Below are 20280 nucleotides of genomic sequence, written 5' to 3' on the forward strand. Positions count from 1 at the left end.
GTAGCGAGCATGCGAGTTTTACATTCCACCGCGCTTTGTTTAAGAGAAATAGCTGACATTCCGGGCGTTTCGGTTAGTTTTCTTGTAAGGCTAGCTGCGAAATAACTTTGATTCCGTTCCAACTCTGCTTTGGGTTGACATCTATCTGCCTGGTTCTGCTCCTGCTTTGCGACCAGCATTTACAGCGAGCATTGCACACTCCACTTTTTCTGCAAGATTTTGGTGCGGCTGACCGATAGCAGCAATATAATTTTATATCCGGCGTTGCCGGCATTGCATTTTGCAATATTTTTGCTGCTTCTACATCGATTTTAACATCGAGCACGGAGAAGACATGAACGTAGATTATCCCAAGTGGTGAGTAAATCCCATGTGTGTTATTAAACTCTTTTATGCCTGAAGCTGTTTATGCCTGAATCTTTTTATGCAACAGTCATTTTTATGCAACATTCTGTTTACTGACTGATGTATTTATAAAAAAGTTTTCTTTGATTTACAAATAAGGAAACCAGTTTTTCCCAAATTTCTTGGAATTAAATATCGTTCAATGTATTTGGATCTGAAAGTTATTCCCATAATTCATTAGTCATTTATTGTTTTTATGCATTTCAGATACTATCCTTGGAGCAACTTCATTACCCTATTGTCCCTTTTTGACTGTCGTTTTTATACACCCTACAAAGTCGTTTGTATATACTCACCAAAGTTCCTAGTATAATTCTTTTTGTAAATACTGTACCTGATCATTTGTATATAAAATTATTGTCTCAAATTTGTACTATAAATAAAACATTTCATATTATTGAGACTACTGAAACATTCGCTCTACCCAAATTATTTTTTAGTGGAACCCCTCGGTTGAAAGGAGAGTGCCACATTTTAAACTAATAAATTCCACTCTCCCCGGTTACACTGTGTAGGCCGATTGTAGAAGCACAACATTTTGTACAGAAGGGGCAAGAAAGTCCGATGTGGCTGCCACTGCTTGTGCCGCTGGCACTGCCTGTTGAAGTCTCTCTCTTGCTTCCTCCGTGTTTTGCCAGCAGCTGTCCTCAAAGGTTCTGCAGGCAGTACGGGTCACAGTTCGACATCTCATTCTCTCCCGTGCAGCCGCCTCGAGGTCTCTTGGAAGGATGCCAACGAGCTGGATGTTGGCTTTGGACGTCCTTAAGACGCTTTCTGGGGCGACCGTGTCTTTGGTCTCGTTTGAGCTCGCCATACAGCAGCTGCCGAGGGATCCTGGATTCCATCCTGATGACTGTACCCAGTCCAGCGAAGCTGGGCTTATCAGGATCATTGCCTCAATGCTCGTCATCTAGGTTCGCTCAAGCACCTCCAAGTATCCTGTCTTTCCAGCGGATCTTCAAGATAGAGCGAAGGCTGCGCATGTGGAATATCTCAAGTTTGTTGATGTTGCGTCTGTATGGTGTCTAGGTCTCGCATGCGAGAGGAGAGCACGTTAGCTCTGTACACCAATAGTTTTGTTGGCAGCCGATGGAGCGATGGTCGGGTACTCTGACGCGCAAGCGGCCCGTTGCCTTGAAGCTGTCCATATTCTTCAGCTGGGTTCCATTAATGAAAATTGTGGGCGCAGTTGAAGTTGTGACCGAGCGGGCTGGTGAAGAACCTCATACTTGTCAACGCTGATAGTCAGGCCAAACAGTTTAGCCTAACAGAACCTGGTGATGATGTGCGGGATGTGGGTATCCTAGTGTGCCACGAGGGCACAATCATCAGCAAAAACTGCATCATCAACCAATCCTCCTCATACTAACATTTATACTTGGCCACTGTGTTTAAGTATCTCCCCAAATAGTTTGGCGTACCTGGCAAAATTACAAACACTTCTATGGGTTTACACCCACATACATGTATCCTACCTACCAGCAGGGCAATTATTCCGCGACTGAATCATGAAATACATTCAAGAAGAGCCACCAAAAATCACTCGAATTAAATGTAATAACATGCGTGATATTGTTATTACAATAATAAAAAAAATAGTACAAAAAAAGAAGAAGTAATAATCACCCGTGATAGCGAAGACAAAAATACACACAAGGTCACTTCGGTCTCAGCCCGGCAAATTTCGAATTGTGCCCGATACAAAACGTTTTTTTTTTTGGGGGGGGCCTAGATTAATTTGAATTTAAATAGTGCTTTTTGAAACGGAATTACATAGTGCTTTTTTAAATGTGAATTACAACTAAATAAGGTTAATAAAAAACGGGGCTGTCTTTTTTTCGATAACCGACACACAAATATCATCGGTGGGATCACAAACTGAATAATGAGCTCGTTCGCAGGCTAGGAATAGATTTCGGTGTGCACCACTGATCTCTATATAAAGACTGGACGGTACAAGTAACACCACGATGTTGGAAGAATTATAAACCGTGGTCAGTGGTGGTGGTCAAAGTATAAATCAGGTGAACCGGGATGCTACAAAAGTGAATCCTACTACCTATACAGACAACGTGTCCTTAACTTCAAGATCACCAGCCGGTCTCTCCAATTTTGGTTTCAGATGAATTCATTGATCCATATCAGCCTTGTATCATGGTAACTACTCAAACAACAGGGGGCGCTATATTTATTTCAGGACGACAACCGGCGCGGCATGCGCCGACCGTACGTACGTACGTTAGCTTTATAGCTCCATGGCTGTACGTAGGCGTATGTAGGGGCCTATGTTTACAAACCCAAGACGTCTAGACGTTGAGCAAAATTTAACCCTTAAAACGAAGGAGGTAAGTTTGCATTTTGGAATGAATGTTGCAACCTGACGCTACTTCGGCGGTTTTGTACAGAGTGTATGGATAGTCAAGAACATTTTCGAAGTATTTCCTAACAAATTGGAAATGTTTCTTAGCCCCAGATTCTCTGCATTTTTGCTACTAAGTACTATATATAATGACTGACCTCCAATCGAGATGATTAAAGGGGCACTAGGTCCTGAAATCCCTGAATATTTCATGTTTTGGATTGTTTTCTTAGCCTATTTCAAACATCTGGTTGAAGGAAACCAACCTGATGTCTTACCGTTCCCGAGAAAAGACGAAAAAACCCCGCTTGTTTACATCTGACATGAGCGAGTACGAATACTTCAATTTTTCGTGTCGTTCTCAGTGTACGATATACAGGTTATGTGTCTTGGGAACAGCGCGCGGTGACCAATCACCAATGCAAGAAAAAGTGGTTTCTTCAAAGGCCGCAAAAGGCAAACACTTTACGAATGAAATCACAACTACATGTAGCATCCAAACAGCTCAAATTTCTGGGGTCGCAAAAGTGGACCCCGAAGCCGAAATTCGTTCTCCCACGCATAATACAGGAATAGCACAAAAACGCCCAGTTTTGAAAGGATAGTTGTGTGGATGTTTATATTCTTCTTTTAAATGTTATTTCCGATTAACATCATCTCGTTCAAAGCGCGTTTTGTAGCCCAATTGGGCTGTTCCAGGACACAGGGTCCCTTTAATATTTGCAACCTGACGCCTTTTTTCCTTTATATCATCTCAATGATGGTCAGTGTTGCAAAAATGATGATAAGACACGAACCTGGGACTGAGAAACATTTTCAATTTTGTCCCTCTCACTTCTCAGTGGCGTCCCCCAACTCTTTTGTAACCGTTCGGGGGGTACTTTGTGCCTCGAGTCCATAGCCATGATAACAGAGGGACTAGGAATAGTCTACAGCTGGCGTACACAGCGTTCATTCATTTTGGCGACATGGTTGAATTTTGACATAATGTCACGCACACATAGTTGCAAAGAACATTTCTGCAAGTTAATTCACATAAGACCAAAAAAAAAATAAGTCGGTCTCTGGTCAGCGCGCGCGTCGATTTTAATCATGCGCGTTGATCTGTTTTTTTTCCAAAATGTTCCGCGGTAGCTCCAACAGCGCCCTCTATTTCCGCACCTCCTCATTTTTTTTTTACCAAAGAGCACCAAGGAATGGGAAATCGCACCAAGGCAAATGATCGAAAGCACCAAGGCAAATTATGGAGGACACCAATGTACATGAGGACACCAAAAAAGAAAAATAGTACCCACCTTGTCTGTACAATCCAAGCTTGAAAAAAGAAAAAGAAAAAAAAGCCCCCCCCCCCCAAAAGCCGCGTGGCCGCGTCAATTCCGGAACTTTGGTCTGACCAGAGACCGAATATTTTTTTTTTTGGCCTAACACTGTCTTTCTTTTTTCTGTGTAGGCCTATTTTCCATTTTCATGCATTTGTTACAAGGTCTTTATACTGCTCGTATTGCATGTACATGTAGCGATACACTGTGTTTTCCAAATTCTTCACTGCTGGTTCATGCACGTGATGGCAATGAACTTGTGCTGATACACCCCGACACAGACTGTGCTCAGTGTACATTGTTGTGGATGGCAGAATAATAGACAAACCTTTCATATGCCACAGACAACAGACTAGTGCATTTTCTTATCAGTTGAATTATGTTGACCATGTACAGGTACCGTAGCCAATACGAAACTGATCATGCAGCATTGAATTGAGCACTTCAAAGATGGATACAGAAGCCCAGCTTCCCAACAGTTCAACGACAGCTGCAGAATCAGTCACAAGTAGTCTTGATGAGGATATATCCAGCACTGTCAACAATGAGTGCATGGTCTGCTCAGATAAAGCAACAGGGTTACACTACTCAGTCAATACCTGCGAAGGCTGTAAAGGATTCTTCAAGCGAACAGTGCAGAAACAGTTGAAGTACGCATGTCGTGGCATCGGCCATTCGGGCGGATGTCTCATCACAAAGGAAAGCCGCAACAACTGTCAGCATTGCAGATACAAGAAATGCCTTAGTGTGGGCATGAATGTGACTGGTAAGTACAAAGTGGCACTTGAGGTAGGAATTTGAGTGATCATTTATACAGAATATCTGTCAATGGGAGTGTGGCAGGGGATTCTGCCCCCCCCCCCATGGTCCAGGGGCACGGGGAAGGGGGGTGGGGGAAGAATTCCCTAGGGAAATGTGTCCTCAAAGCTAGGGGATTCTTCCCCCAGGGGAATTTGTCCCCCCAATCTAACTCCACTGATATACTGAACTAATCTTTATTAGTGGTTCTAATTTTTTTAGCTGCGGACAGCAGCTCAACAAATCTCTCTGTCAGTTTGTTGGATAGTAAGAAACATGAGAGCATCGCATGGCTATATATCAACTTATCCCTCAGGCCCTGGCCCTCTTTTGTCTCACTTTAATGGATCTCCACAGCATGGGGTCACTAGGGTTAACAACCTAATTTTTATACTCAAAACACTACTTCAAGAAATTACATGTCACTCATGCATGAACAGAAATTTGTTGGCCCTGCAGTTTCCGCAATCATTTCCAGCTTGTCCTTTATGAAACTTGTAATGTTGGTTGACCAACTGGAGTGATTTATTTATTTTTTGTTATCTACATGTAGCAAAACTTGTGGAAGCTGCATAAAATGAGTGGGGGACTATATTAGGCTGCATCTGAATCAGCTGTCTAGAGCTAGATCTAGGTCTGCGCCCATTGAAAATACGCGGGGACGCGCTGACAATAGACGTAGCCGTAGCTCTGGAAGCCCGTTTCGGACACGGCTTTAGATAAGTTTAGTAAAGTGGTTCCAGCGAGTCCCATGTGGTCAGAAAGCGCCATCTATGTGCATACACAGAGTCCATAATGATGACTTATTGGAAGTTTTCACATTTTGTTTTTGAGTGGTGCACAATTTTAGCAAATAAATGTGATTTTCAAAATGATTGTGGAGGGGCCTTGGTCGAGGGGGAGTTGGATTGGTGGGGGGGGGGGGGACGGTCAAGCTAGTGGACCGGGATGTATGTGAAGGACACACGGGCTCAAGTGAAGTGGTCAATAATTGACCTGTATTTGTTGCAGCTGTACGAGAGGACAGGGCACCTGGTGGAAGACCACATGCTAAAAAGCTCAAATCAGATCCAACTACACCAGCATTGGAGCCAGAGCCTCAAGCACAAGACCAAGCTACAGGTATGACCTAGATAACCATCACTCACTTTGTACATGAAAATAATAATAAATATGTGGTGCTAATAAAGAACTTTTTACCAAATTTTCAATTATGACCCCTGTTTATCAGGCCATGAAACCAGTTTTCTGCAACAGCTTGAGATCAGTAAAATCTGGTTTTTACTCTAACAGGTACCCATTTATACTCATGGTGTCTTGCCCAAGAACCCACTTACCATTGCACATGAGTTGGAGGTTTTACTTGTGTGTAGAAAACATTGAAAATTGTGTCCAACCTGTACGTACAAGCCAGTGTCATGAATGGTTGTCTTCCTGAATGGGGTCCACTTAAAATGGACTAACACGTGTTACGTACAGTGGACCATACAGATTCAACATACATGTAGGTAGGTGAGACGAGTCTTAAAACCATTTACATCTAGTGTTATAAGTTCAGTCTGCATTTCCGAACATTAACATACAGTACATATTAAACATGGACAAGGGCAAGAAAAACATTTGGTCGTGGTACCCACTGCTATCAAATGGGAAAACTTGTTTAAATATGTACACTTCCCATCTTATCTTCAACTGTACTTGATGCCTGCACAGAGAGGAGTCATTGCGAGGACATATTGGATGCAGCGTCGTCATCAGAAGAGCAGGACTCCAGACATGATGACATCATGGCTCCTGACAAAAGCAATGATATGATGCAACTACTGGAAGAATTGAAGGCCTCCAGACCAGACATCATACCAGTAGGAGGTAATGCTGTTACTTGGGACAGTTTACCTGTTCTGACATTGTTCAAGAGCCCCATCACAGGAGTCGTTTTATTTGTTTAAACATTGCTCAGTGTTAAAGTGGCGGTATTTAAAAAGTTTTAGGAGACTACGCTCTTGCCACATGCGTGCACTTTGCACAGGATGTTGAAAAACTGGTTAGAGGCCTGCTGATTGCTGACAACAGCCATTGCATTCAGCGGAGGCCGTGACCAGAGCCCTGGTTTGGAAGCAAACTTTGTAACTGCTTAATCATGATGTTACAGGAATGTCACCTCGCGCACGTGAAATTTGCTATTTTACTATATTACCATGCACAGCCAAAGAGACTAGACCACAGCAGCCTCACTCTGAGAAAGTATACACATAACAACCAACATAACGACCAACATAGCAACTGGAGTTCCATTTACACATGTGCTACAGGGTTGGTTTCAAACATTTCAATGCATTTCCATCTGTGAGTGAGATGTGATCCACCAAGTGTTCCATTTCTCATCAGCTTCACCTTGCAAAAAAGAAAAATGCCATGAATTGGTGCAGGAGGCTAGTTTTGATACACCACCAGAAGCAGTCAATACTTGTATATTAGACCTGAGATATTCATGGTTGAGAATTAAATTGTAACTGTGTAAATCACAACATGCGCACGTTGAAAGGGAACATCACCTGGAAAAATAGTTTTCTCTTGTTCAAGTAGCTATATTTTGTAATAAAAACGTTGCCTTATGCTTAATCAGTGAATAATTACTCGGCCCGACAATAGTTCAGTTCTTTTAGTGTAGACTGGTCCATATTGAAGGAATTTCAAAACAAAAGCGCTTTTCAAAGGGTTGCAGAGGCCTGAGGTTTTTTTTTGGGTCGTTTAAATAAAGCATAAATTATATTCTGTAGTCCTTCCAATGCCCACATTGAAGGAAAGTCTGCCTCATGTTCTGCATGATGTTGATAATGTATTTGTATCTTTCAACTGTCAGGATCACAAGATGTGGAAGGGCCAGGTGATGAAGCAGTGGGTGAGCAGGCCAGTGATGAAGCGAGTAGTATGATGCAATGTGGCTACAAAGAACTACAACTCATCATCCGATGGGCTAAGAAAGTGCCTGGCTTCACAGACCTTAGCATTGGCGATCAAATGTGTCTTTTGAAAAGCTCCTTTATGGAACTTAATATTCTCCGGCTGGCTTACAGGTAAGAGTTAACTTATCGTTGCACAATACCCTTAAAACTGGTACAATTTGTCGGATGAAAACAATGTGGTCTTATATCACCACTATACTATAAAGAAGAAAGGGTGTATGTGTGTGCCTGTTTATGGTGTAAATCGAGGACACAGATGTGAATCACCATCGAGTAATTAAGGACAGGAGTCATTAATCGAGGACAACCTCGATGAGAGAACGTGTACAAAACCAACGTGTAGAAAAGTATAAACAAAAGATTGATGAGGAGAAACAGAAAACCCTTGATTTACACCATGAACAAACCTGCTGGTATGTGTGAGTGGGCTGTCACAATGTTATGGGGAAGTTTTTTACTGTCAGTAAATTAGGACCAAGTTGTGGGGACTTTCTGCTGTCCCCACAGCGTCTTCGGTCCCATGGTTCCATGGGACAACTCGTGTGTAGTCCCAACAACTACAGAACAAGTCTGTGTGGGTTTGTGTTTACGAGTTGTACACGAGTTGCTCCACCATGAAGCAGGTGACAGGCGGCGCAGGTGACAGGTGGTGAAGCCGCCTCCCCCTGCGTTGCGTAATATGATGTGTAAAGTGGAGTCAAACGTAACAAAAGTTCACATTTCACAGTGTTTTTCAAAAGTAATTAGGTTTATTGCAGTTGTGCAAACATTAACATGTATTGTTTGGGGTGGTTCCAGATGGCCAGCCTAGTGTAACCTGCCTCACTAACTGACTAATTGACTGTTGCTTGTGAGCTGGACATTGCAGTTATTAAGGATTAACCTACAAGGCCAAACAAAATAAAAAATGTTGTGTTTCCATTTTGTTGCTTTTCTGGAATGTTCCAGAAAAGCCTTTGGTTTTGTTCTGGTTTTTTTTTTTAACTTCTTTTAAATCAAATCCCATAGACATATTTCACACAGTAAACTGATTTAAATCCTAATGAAACTTAGCAAGACTAAGACCCCACAGTACAGTCGTACATGGACGAGTGATGTCATGATTATGTCATCGCGTGTCATGTGCAGCCACATTAAAGGTGATTTTTTTTCAATGTCCTCTACCTGATAGGCGTTTGTACATACCGTAGTCGGACAACATGGGTCGTCTGTGTATGGGAGCATATCATCGTTAGAGCCAGTGCACAGATTGCAAACAGTTTGCAATCTTTTTAGGATATCTCACAAATTTATTCGAAAAGAGGGTGAAATTGACTATTTAATGCATTTCCCACTTATGCATTGTGTGCCTTTACATACATATATGTAATGGATAGAGTTGTGTATGACATCACAAGACCACACAAATGATGACCTATCTGGTACGCTAATCATATCCGTTCGCTTAATACCAATTCCAATAAAATTATTTATTAAAGTGGTTGCACAGAGGGTTCCTACCTTGTAATGACCAGTGAGTGACATTAACCCTTACCCTACTAGACCCTCCAACGCATGCCAATATGTGCCTCAAGAAAATCTCCTATGTTTTTTGCATGGCCCTCCAATATCTGCCATGTCATTTCAAGGGTAACTGGACAGGCACTCCAATACATGCCACAGAGAACAATGAGAGTCCTCTGATAACAATCAAGTGCCCCCAGCTGGTCAGTATCAGGCACCCTCCAGGGCCTCCAACTCCTGCCAATTGGAGCCTTCACTGCTACATTTAAGTATCCTCCAATAAACTGCAGCTGGAGGGCATTGGCATAACCAACTGACATGCAGTAAACTACCCTCAGAGAGTAAGGGTTAATGTAATAAATTGGTTACCAAAGGCAGAGTACATGATGGCAAGTGGTGTGTGCCACACATCAGATTTGGGTTCTGTTCATTGCAGACATCTTGTAGTACTCATAGTAAAGATTCTCTTGTAAAGTTGGGTGATCTGGCAATACCAGATTACCGTTTTAAAATGGTCCATTAGTATTAGGTGTTTTGATATTGTACATATTTTGTACAATTTTTTCCGCCCTCGAGCATTCTCCATGTTTTTTTTTAAACGGTACATAGCATGAACTTGAAACTTGGCACAAACATAGACACAGACCATCGGGTGTGCATTACTATGAGGTCATGATGATGTCATCAGGTATCAAATTACAAGCGATTTGTCGTAAAAGATGACCTAATCCGGTCATTTTTTTACCATTATCATTAATTATGCATAACCCATGATCCAAATAAAATATCATGTTTATACTTTGTAATCAGATAGACCATTAACCCTTACCCTACTTGACCCTCCAATGCATGCCAATTGTGCCTCAAGAAAATCTCCTATGTTTTTTGCATGGCCCTCCAATATCTGCCATGTCATTTCAAGGGTAACTGGACAGGCACTCCAATACATGCCACAGAGAACAATGAGAGTCCTCTGATAACAAAGTGAGTGCCCCCAGCTGGTCAGTATCAGGCACCCTCCAGGGCCTCCAACTCCTGCCAATTGGAGCCTTCACTGTTAAGACTTGTTATCTGCCAAATAACTGCAGCTGGAGGGCATTGGCATAACCAACTGACATGCAGTAAACTACCCTCAGAGAGTAAGGGTTAATTGATGTACAATTTGTTTGTTGTGGATGTGGAGTCACTTGAAGGTCAAAGTTAGGTAAATTTTAAATACAATGTACAGATACATTGTACATGTAGAAGCCTAGATCAAAATGAACTAAATATCTTCCAAACGATTCAAGGGATGATGAAGAAACCTGGTATAAACTTGAAACCTGGTCCGAAAATGTGAAAAACTTTGTGACGTCATCGTGATGTCGTCAGGTATCAAATAAAAAGCCATTTTAGGTCAAAATTTGAACAAATACTTTGAGATTTAACTTTTCAAATGAATGAATTACCATTTTCATTGTTTGTAATCATTTAGACATTGCCACCTGAGGGCGACATTTGGGGATTCCTGGGCACAAAGCTGTTTGACCTTTACTTCCGGTGTGACCAGAAGTGCAATAAAAATTGAATTTAACTTGAAAATGAAAGCATTTTACTACAGACAAACAAAATATGGAAGGGCTTAGTGGGGAATCCCAAACACACACACACACACACAAAAACTCCAGCATGATCGCGTCATTACAGGCAGTTATAACTTTTTGAATTTAAAAACCTGTGGCCAAAATTTGACCAAATTGCCCTTAGGTATTCTTTGAACATTCGCGAATGACTTTGCAAGGTTACAAAGTCAGGACGTAGTCAGACCGAAAGTTATTGAAAAGATCAGTTTTCTTTTTTTTTTTAATGCAAATCCATCATTTTGATCTGTGGCCATTGACTAATGATCGGTTTTCTTTTCTTTTAAATTCAAACGTTTCATTTGATCTGTGCCTAATGACTATTTTCGTACCACAAAATAACAATAACCAGTACAATGTTGAGTTTGTTGACCTTGGGCTTCAAAATGCTGTGATGTCATCAAACCGGAAGTAAGGTGTTAATAATACATACATTTAAACATTCATTATAATCTCCACATTTTCAACATTTTTTTTTTCATCCTATGGTGAACATACATCCTCTCTTATTAAACTATATCAGTGTCCAGTTTGCACATTTTAAATGCTAACATCATCAAACCGGAAATAACACGTTCATGTACATAAAATGTAACTGATATTTATCATACATCAAAATATGCATAATATTTTTGGAAATTAAAAACGACTGTTATTTCATGATCCTTTCTCTGTTCTGACAAATATTCTCAACTTGGCAATGTCCTATGCAATAGTTTTAAGCCTGATCACGCAGGGTTTGTAACTCAACAAACACATATCTCTAGTTCTTTGTATGTTTATAGTGTATATGTAACACGTCTTCTTTAGAATGAAGAGAAATTATTTGGCAGTATGGCATTATAGCGACATCAATTTTGACAAGGTAGAAAAAAATATGTTTGCAAAAACATGATGTCAGTAATTTTAATTAACTGTATCTGAAACTCTTGATTGAGGGTGGTGCTGTGCCATACATTATCATGTGTTTGTGTTGCTTTGTTGGCAGGTCAATGGCTACTTGTCGCAATAAGATCCTACAGTTTGCTGAAGGGGTGGTGCTGAATGAAGAGGAAACTGTCAAAATGGGATGGGATCTTGAATTGATCAAGTCCACCTGTACCTTTGCAAAGCGCCTGTCTGAGATGAACGTTGATTATTCTGACTTCTGCCTGCTCAATGCGTTGATACTGTCATTTCCCGGTAAGCACATTCTGTTGATTTCTTCTTGCTTAATGCATTGATACTGTCATTTCCCAGTAATATAAGCACATTCTATTGAATTCAAACATGAGAAAGTGTGGATTCTTAATTCGTAAATTAAGAATCCACACTTGACTTAAACCATTGCGTCAAAAGAAGTATTGTCATTAACGGTCCAGTACGTGAGTGGAGATGATAAGACTTGCATATCTCCCGTACTCAAGTCGTGGCCATTAAGGTTATTTACAAAGGATTTTTAGAGGCTAAATACGTAATCAAGCATTGTGGCGTATTAAGCATGTGTATCGCCACACCCGTACTACCAAGTCATTTTGTGTGTAGGCTCCTTACGTCAACATGGACAGTTCATACGACAATTTTCTTTCAAACTCAAAGTAGTTTTTTTTGCAGTGACGGCAGAGAATCTGTCAGTGAAGATTCATTGGTAGTTACGTATTATACGGAAGGAAAGTTTTCATGCAGACGGTCCTAATAATGCTCATTATGGAAAAAATTGTCCGACATGTTCAAAGTGTGGATTCGTAATTCCGAATCCACACTTTACTAAAGATTCATTTTTCAGAATCCACACTTTGTGACCAGTGTATCAGATTTGTAGTTCCAAATCCACACTTTCAACAATAGTGTGACGTCATAGCAATGGTTTAAGCTTGCTTAATGCGTTGATACTGTCATTACCCAGAAAGCACATTCTTTTGAATTCTGCTTGATCAATGCGTTGATACTGTCATTTCCTGGTAAGCACATCACTTTGAATTCTGCTTGTTCAATGCATTGATATTATCATATCCTAGCTGGTAAGCACATTCCTTAATTTGCGCTTGCTTAAAGTGTTGACACTGTCCTTTCCTGGTAAGCACATTCATTTGACGTGTGCTTACTCAATACATTAACATACACGTAATTCCTATGTATTACTTTGACTTTGGTTTGAACACATGTTGCAATCCCTGTTGAACACTTATGAAATCCATGCAGCATATTTGTGCAATCCTTTTCGCACAAGTGCATATGTAGGCAATACATGTGCAGTCCATGTACGTATATATCAGGCAAAATTTTACTGTGAGTGACCTTTGAATTCCCACTGTGTCGAAATTTGCTACAAATAAAGAAACAAAAGCTTTTCCATTTGGTTAAAATTTAAAAAAGAATGTGCTCAGGAATTTCTATAGCTGAAATTGTTTAAATTTATGGCTTTAGATGCAGCGGGACTTCAAGACAAAGAGGTAGTGCAACGTCTTCAAGCACGCTTCATGGATTGCTTCTACTTTTATTGCCAGACAAAGCGACCCCAGGATACCAAACACTACGGCCAAATGTTGCTGCGCCTTCAAGCTTTGAGGGCGTTGAGTGCTAAGGCTGCCAACTGCTTCTTTGATATGATTGACAAGGGAACTTTACCTGTGGATCCGCTAGCTCAGGAAATGTTTGTAGATGGCTTCACGTCACTCTAAATACACGTACAGCTATAATGCCCATTGCCTAGTTTGATTGCATATCGGTCTGTATTATGTAGGAGAGCTTGCTTGTCCTTGGTGGTCATACTGTCGTAAATTGTTATTCTGTATTTGTATAAATGTATATTTTTGAATAAAGGAACTACTTTGCATGAAGCATTTACATAACAACAAAGATTAGAAAGTATAAAAGGCATTGACGTGAAAGGATATTCATCCTATTAGAAAAAGAAGTGTTATAGTTCTAAAGAACTGCTGTCATAGATCAAGTCAACCGTGAGCCAATAATGAATTATAATCATGAGCCATTTAAAAACCAATCGTGAGCCAACATTGAGCCTAACGTGGGCATATCATGAGCCAACCATGAGCCAAACATATGCCAATGAGCTAAAAACTACGAGCCAATCATTAAACTATGAGCCAAACATTGGCCAATCATGAGCTAATTGCTCGAGTGAATCACGAGGCGACCAGGATCCAATCACGGACTAACCATAAAACTGGGTAAATTGTGGCACGTAATTTGACCACAACTCTGGTTGAGGGGTAGCTAGAGACGCTCTTGGAATCTGCACTATAGTTTCATGACGTGTTACCTTCATATACATGTAGTCACAAAAAAACTTAGGACATATACACATATTAAAAGTTTCGAGAATTATATAGAGTGAATAAAATAAAAGTAATTCAGAAGTAATTTGGTGGTATGAAAGATAAGGTTTGAAGGTTTACATGGTGAAGTCGGCAATAAGAGTAAGTTTGCAGTAGTGCCATTTGACATAAAATGAATACCTGATTCAAAGAAAGGCTCAAATCCATTAAAGATGTTTTTAAAAATACATGTATACAAACCTTCAGAAATGTATACTGCATGAAAACGCCTGGAATGGCTTTCTAAACATACGTCAGGCATGCGGAAGGCTGTCTACATTTTTAAATGAGCTTTTTTGGTTAGGTCCTCTAGGTCCATGGAATCAAGTCTTGTTTTGAAGTACATGTAGTACTGTAAATGACAGAGATAAGAGGCAGTTGCATGAGACGTTAACAATCCGTCTTGTGAAAGGGTCATGAACAGTCATTGTAAAGTGTCATGAATGTCTAAGTTGTAGCTTTGAAGAGGTCTTGAGAAGAGTATGGAGTAGGTATTGCAGGTGAAGGATGCTTAGACTCGACATCGCTTTCGGTGTCCTTGGAGGACTTCAGGTCCTGTGCCATAGAAGCCAACTTTTATACCAGAGGTTTCACTGGCTCATGTAGTTTCTAGTTTACCTTCGAGAGGCTGGCATTATGGAGTTGAGTTTTCAGTTGTATTGGTTGTTTAGTGTCAAGTGGACATCTATCTCATCCGCTAGGGAGGAAAGGTCTTGTATATTATCCCAAGTAGCTGGTGCACATCCCGAGTACTTGGAGGGTGCACTATGTTGATGGCAGTACTTGGTGTGTCCATAGCTCTTTGGAGTTAGAGTTGAGAAACTTTACTGGTTTTTCAGTACATTTAATCAGGTCTAGCTTTATAAAAAATATATAAATATGTTGTTTGGATGAAATTCTGCAAGGGACGTGAATAGATGTGAATGAGGTCAATATACAGATCAGATAGGAAGTTGTGCTGATGAAATATAGACAATGAAGATGTTCCATTGGAGGAAAAGGATGCAGAAGTTATATTTGTATTTTTGTACTGTTCAGTGCATTTAAAATGAAATAGAAATGTTCAAGTTGTGAAGAAATTAAGAAAATAAGGTTTAGGCCTAAGGCACTAATGAGAAAAGAAAAAAATTAATTATGTGCTGCTGGATGCCTTACAAGGTCAGTTGAAGTAAGAGTGAACTTTTGGAGTTAGTGGGAAGAGGAAAATGCCAGGGTTAAGGCATAAGAAAGAAATGGAATGCAAATAGGTATAATATATTTGTGAATATTGAAAGTTTTCCAAGGCATCCAGTCTGCGACGCTGTAGCAGTACGCCATTAAGGAGGTCCGCTTAAATGATTTCAGGACGCCAAGGCAACAAAATGTACTTGCTCCAATAGTACAAAACTTTTATTTATCAAAAGCTTTACAATATTTCTGGCTTTTGACATCAATCTCAATTTCAGCTCACAAAATTAGTTTCAAGTCAAATTACACTTAAGCTCTTATTTCTAAACTGTAATTCCAAATCCCAAATTCCAAATTATCAAGTCCAATTGCTTAAGTTAAAGGGAATACAATGTATACATCATTTGCTTTTGGTGTATTTTTCAGAAATGGATGGATTTGGGGGGGTTGGTAATATGTAGCAAATATTGTTTCAATGACTGTTTTACGAGTTGGATTCGTAGATGCTATGAAAACCAAGAAAAACAATCATTTTCATGTAGTCTGGTTCCCTGACTACATTTAAGATGAAACGGAGCAAATTATAGGCACTGGGATATTGTAAGGTCAGGGAACCAGTCTAGCAGGCTTGCACCGGTTCATAGGTGTGTAATCAATTGCAAACAAATGTGGACTAACTTAATATGGTCAATTGTGGCCAGTACTGAAAAAAGCCAGTTTATTCCAACGCTGGTCGGCCGACCAGCGTTGGAAATTGATACGAAAATACCATTTTTCTTGAAAATGTCAGCACACAGGTGCCATGGTTTTACAGGATGCTTAAGACTGTCATTCACCAACAGGCCAGCAAGGTATTTCAAAATAATTTGGTAGTTTTATTTTTTGATGTTTGCAAATGTTGTATTTTTCCCTTTAAAGTTCTAATTTCAAAGTTTAAGGTCAAGTTCCAAGTGCTACAAAGTTTCTATAAATTTTAAGTTTATAAAGGTCTAAGTTTATAAAGTGTTTGATTGTGTGGACTCGGCCTCCCAGATTATACCTGATAAAGTACAGTATTTGAGGCAAAGATCGAAACGCAAGTGTAAAACATACAGCAGCCGACACATAAACCCAACATGAAACAGTACAAACCTGCATGATTGTGATTCGCACATGAAACCTTTCGGATGAAGACGATACGAAATTCACCTCAAAATCACTCCTTTTGGTGACATGCTATGAAATAAAACTTCATCCAGTAGTGGCAGGGATAATAACACAATGAAATGAGAATGTACAGAAACTACAAAGTATGGTCTTCCTAAGTAAAAAGGTTAGTTTTAGAGCACAAATCGAGCTACGATACTCACACTTTGGAGTGCAGACTGAAAAGGAAGATTTCGCGCGTATACCTTGCGCACTGTACCAAAGACTGTACTGACTGACAGCAAGGCGCTTGTAATACATTCATAAAAGAAGTTGGGCGGTGTGCCAATATACGGTGCCTCCTAAAAGTCGTTGCCCTACAATATTAATTAACAAGAGTGACGAATTGTGGAATCAACCATGTACTGAGAAATTCAAAGTATGCTAACGCAGAAAGCCTGAGGCAGGTTACCAGTCCCTACTCACTTGGCAAGGAAGATTTCGGAACTAGTTCAGAGGCGTATGTTCTCCTAAGTTTTGTTTGCACATTTAGTGGGAAATATTTGGGCATTAGACGAATATAGCTGTGAGGGGGAAAACAAATCAATACTCTTCTGTTGGAATTTGTTAACATATTATTCTTTTTTAATCTCCTCAGTTCTTGATATGTTTTTTTTGGTGCTCCTTATGTTTGTTGTCAATGATATGATTTGTTGGAGTTTAGCTATAAATAAGTGCAGGCCTTAATGTGCCACGTCGTAGCAGTCATGAATTGCTTCATTATTCAATTCTTATTGATTATCACCAGCTTCAGTAAAGATTGAAAAAAAATGTGATCCAAAATAATGTCAATCTCAAACGTGTCTTCAGGTATCTGCTTCGACAAGTTAATAGTAAGCAGTGATGAAAGTATAGTTACCAATGACACAATTAATGTTTGACAGATGTAAACAGCAAGAAAGCATACGGGTTACGTACAGGTAACTAATGTGCGGTGTAGTATTTATGTGATATGTTATTTTACAAACGAAGATAGCTAGCTGTACCAATAACTGTTGGGGGAAACAGACCAATGAAATGCGGTTTCTGAAACGTGGTACAATCATTGTTATTCATTCTTTGAACAACTTTACATATATAGTATAGTAAAGGTAATACCATGATATCTTTATCACTGAAGTTATTACGTGAGCACAAATGATAAATACAGTCTTTAGTGTTATTTGTAACCATGCTTGGTCAATATGAATTAATAGATGTATAAAACATGTTTTAAAGGTGTATGTAATTATGTCAAATTGATTGGTTTCAAGTATATGTTGCATGTAACGAGGTACGATGCATTGATGTGTTAATGTTATAATATTATATTTAAAGAGTAAGATACCATTTTATTGGAAACGTTTACCATTGATATTTTAAATGTATTGTGCCTTCAAAAAGAAAAGGGATATTTTTCATTTTTATGGATTACACAGTGGAAGAGTATTAGCCTAGTAGAAGGTTTGTATTACGAAAAGTTCAATCTATATGGAGCAGGTCTATGCGTATCGTTCTGAGAAAGACTTGTTGCAACATGCACTTCGCAGATGCGGCCCATCTCTAAGCACAAAACTACATCTTAAGATTGTGTCTGAACTACTTTGCTACATCAAGCAACAACTGATGCAACCGTGTAAAAGCGACTATAGTATAAGGCCATTTCATGTAGATGCATAAAGGTGTCATATTGAATTTGCATTAAATCTGGCCTCTTTACCGTGTAATCATGTTCACTATAAGGCACGCGCAATACAACCAATGAGTCAATATTTCATGGAAATTCACACATATCGGTCTTTTGTAATTAATTAATAATAATTTTCATTGTGCGTTATCTGTTGAAATAATTGTGCATACGCCCCAGGTAAAGTGATTAAATGGACTACGCGTCCAAACACGCTTGTGCAAATTACAGATACGATGTTGTGGTTTGGTGAAAAGATAAACGGTAGGGTTGAGACTTAAAAGGAAGTAGTTTGTATTTAAAACTTATTCATAAATACCTAAGACAGTTCACCAATTTCCATTGGTCGAGAGCCCCTCACGTGGCCAGTCTTATACGGGTGATTAAGGCGGGGCTGGCTGGTCTTAAACACTTTTCCAGTGTCACATGAAATTTGGACTCCTATGAAAACCAGTGCCTGTCACCGTTTTATTGGTTGAACGTTCATAATCCTCACGTAGGCATGGGCAATGTCAGTATTTCTCAGTCTTAAATAAGGGAATAAATGTGTGTTTGAGAGGTATTATAACACTCTGTTTGAGAATGGTTGGAGTCTGGATGGGTGATAATTACCCTATAGGCGAAGCCCATCTTTATCAGCACATGTCTCTATTAGCCATGTCTTTATCATATGTTTAAGACCGGCCACGTGACGGGCTCTCGACCAATAGGAATGGGTAAACTGTTAGGTATTTATGAATTCACAATTAACGCACTCGCCACATCTGCGCGACATAGCGCAGTACGCTCGACGCGGGCGCAAATCTCCATAAAAGGAGTTGTTTACGTCCTACTCGCGAGCTTGACACTCCATAATAACAGCTAGAGAGGTGTATCAAAAACCTTCAGTAAAATTGTTGAACACAATCGTTGGAAATCTTTGATTTGTTGACGACTGGTATTTATGAATGGGAATAAATATGTGCTTGGTCGGTATTAAACACTATGCTTAAGACTGGTTGGAGTCGGGATGTGTATAATTCGTCACCGTTTTCACGAAGGGGCGAATTTCATGAAAATCGTCTGTTTTTCGAGATTTGTTTTTTGGTGAAAATGAATAAATATATCAATACCTACAACCTGTTGAGGCTATACTTTCGAAAAATTAATTAAAATCTTAATTAACCTAATTAACGAACGGGCGAATTTGCCAAAAGTGCCGTTTTGCGTTTTCACGAAGGGGCGAATTACGCACTCTAAGGTTTTAATACATTTTCAGTAAATAAATACATTGTAATACAATGGCGCGTACATCACGAAGGGGCGAATTCCATGCGCGTGCGACGTGCAGAAAACGTTTCACGAAGGGGCGAATTTCAAGGCGCATGCGCAGTGGAGCAGAATCCGCGCGTACTGTACAAAAAATGCATTGACTCAGACCGCAGAAGGGCGAAATCTGCGCGTAGTCACTTTAGCGTTTTCACGAAGGGGAGAATTTGCTAATTGGTCCTTTTTTCGTTTTCACGAACAGCCACTTCTCTTAATTGATTAACTCTGCGAAACTAATCACCTATTTTTCTTAAAGTTTGCTACATTTAGGAAGATTAGAAGCTCTTTTTTCCTCTGATACCTATGATCTTGCATATTTTATGCATCTTTAAGTTTCAAATTGTCAAATGAAAAAAGGACCAACTTTAAACGCGCTTATCTCGAATGTTTGTTCAGGCAGTGAAATACTAAATTCGCCTCTTCGTGAAAACGGTGACGACTTATCCTCGCCTTCGGCTCGGTAATTATCACCCATCCATCCAATCAGTCTTATACACAATGTTTAACACCTCCCAAGTACATTTATTCCCTTATTGTAACGAAAAACACTAGTGCTTGCATCGGTTTTAACATTATAATCTCTGTTACAATAAAACACAACATTCATTTCATGTGCACGTTGACTGAAAAGTTAAAATGTTATTCATGTGTATCCCCGTAAGTTTGTT

The 20280-nt window shown here is 39.8% G+C and overlaps 1 protein-coding gene across 2 annotated transcripts; it reads left to right on the forward strand.

The window, feature by feature from the left end:
- Nucleotides 1–260: 260 nt before the first annotated feature.
- On the forward strand, nucleotides 261–18534 carry LOC119722036 (steroid hormone receptor ERR2-like). 2 transcript variants are annotated; one of them, XM_038192025.1, is made up of 7 exons: nucleotides 261–357; nucleotides 4480–4849; nucleotides 5893–6003; nucleotides 6595–6750; nucleotides 7745–7958; nucleotides 11958–12151; nucleotides 13376–18534. In XM_038192025.1, exons 2-7 carry the CDS (start codon nucleotides 4534–4536, stop codon nucleotides 13627–13629), a joined length of 1245 nt encoding a protein of 414 aa, XP_038047953.1. In that variant the 5' UTR covers nucleotides 261–357; nucleotides 4480–4533; the 3' UTR covers nucleotides 13630–18534. The 2 variants fall into 2 exon arrangements, with proteins under 2 accessions (XP_038047953.1, XP_038047952.1); XM_038192024.1 differs by lacking the exon at nucleotides 261–357 and adding an exon at nucleotides 2298–2750.
- Nucleotides 18535–20280: the final 1746 nt, after the last annotated feature.

The sequence above is a fragment of the Patiria miniata genome, unplaced genomic scaffold (genome assembly GCF_015706575.1).
Source record: "Patiria miniata isolate m_02_andy unplaced genomic scaffold, ASM1570657v1 HiC_scaffold_14, whole genome shotgun sequence".
Taxonomy (NCBI): Eukaryota; Metazoa; Echinodermata; class Asteroidea; order Valvatida; family Asterinidae; genus Patiria; species Patiria miniata.

Bases quoted from the DNA above. Each gene is read 5' to 3' on its own strand.
- LOC119722036 (XM_038192025.1), top strand. From the start codon at position 4,534: ATGGATACAGAAGCCCAGCTTCCCAACAGTTCAACGACAGCTGCAGAA. The intron at 7,959-11,957 runs GTAAGAGTTAAC...CTTTGTTGGCAG, and splicing joins ATTCTCCGGCTGGCTTACAG to GTCAATGGCTACTTGTCGCA. The intron at 12,152-13,375 runs GTAAGCACATTC...TTATGGCTTTAG, and splicing joins GTTGATACTGTCATTTCCCG to ATGCAGCGGGACTTCAAGAC.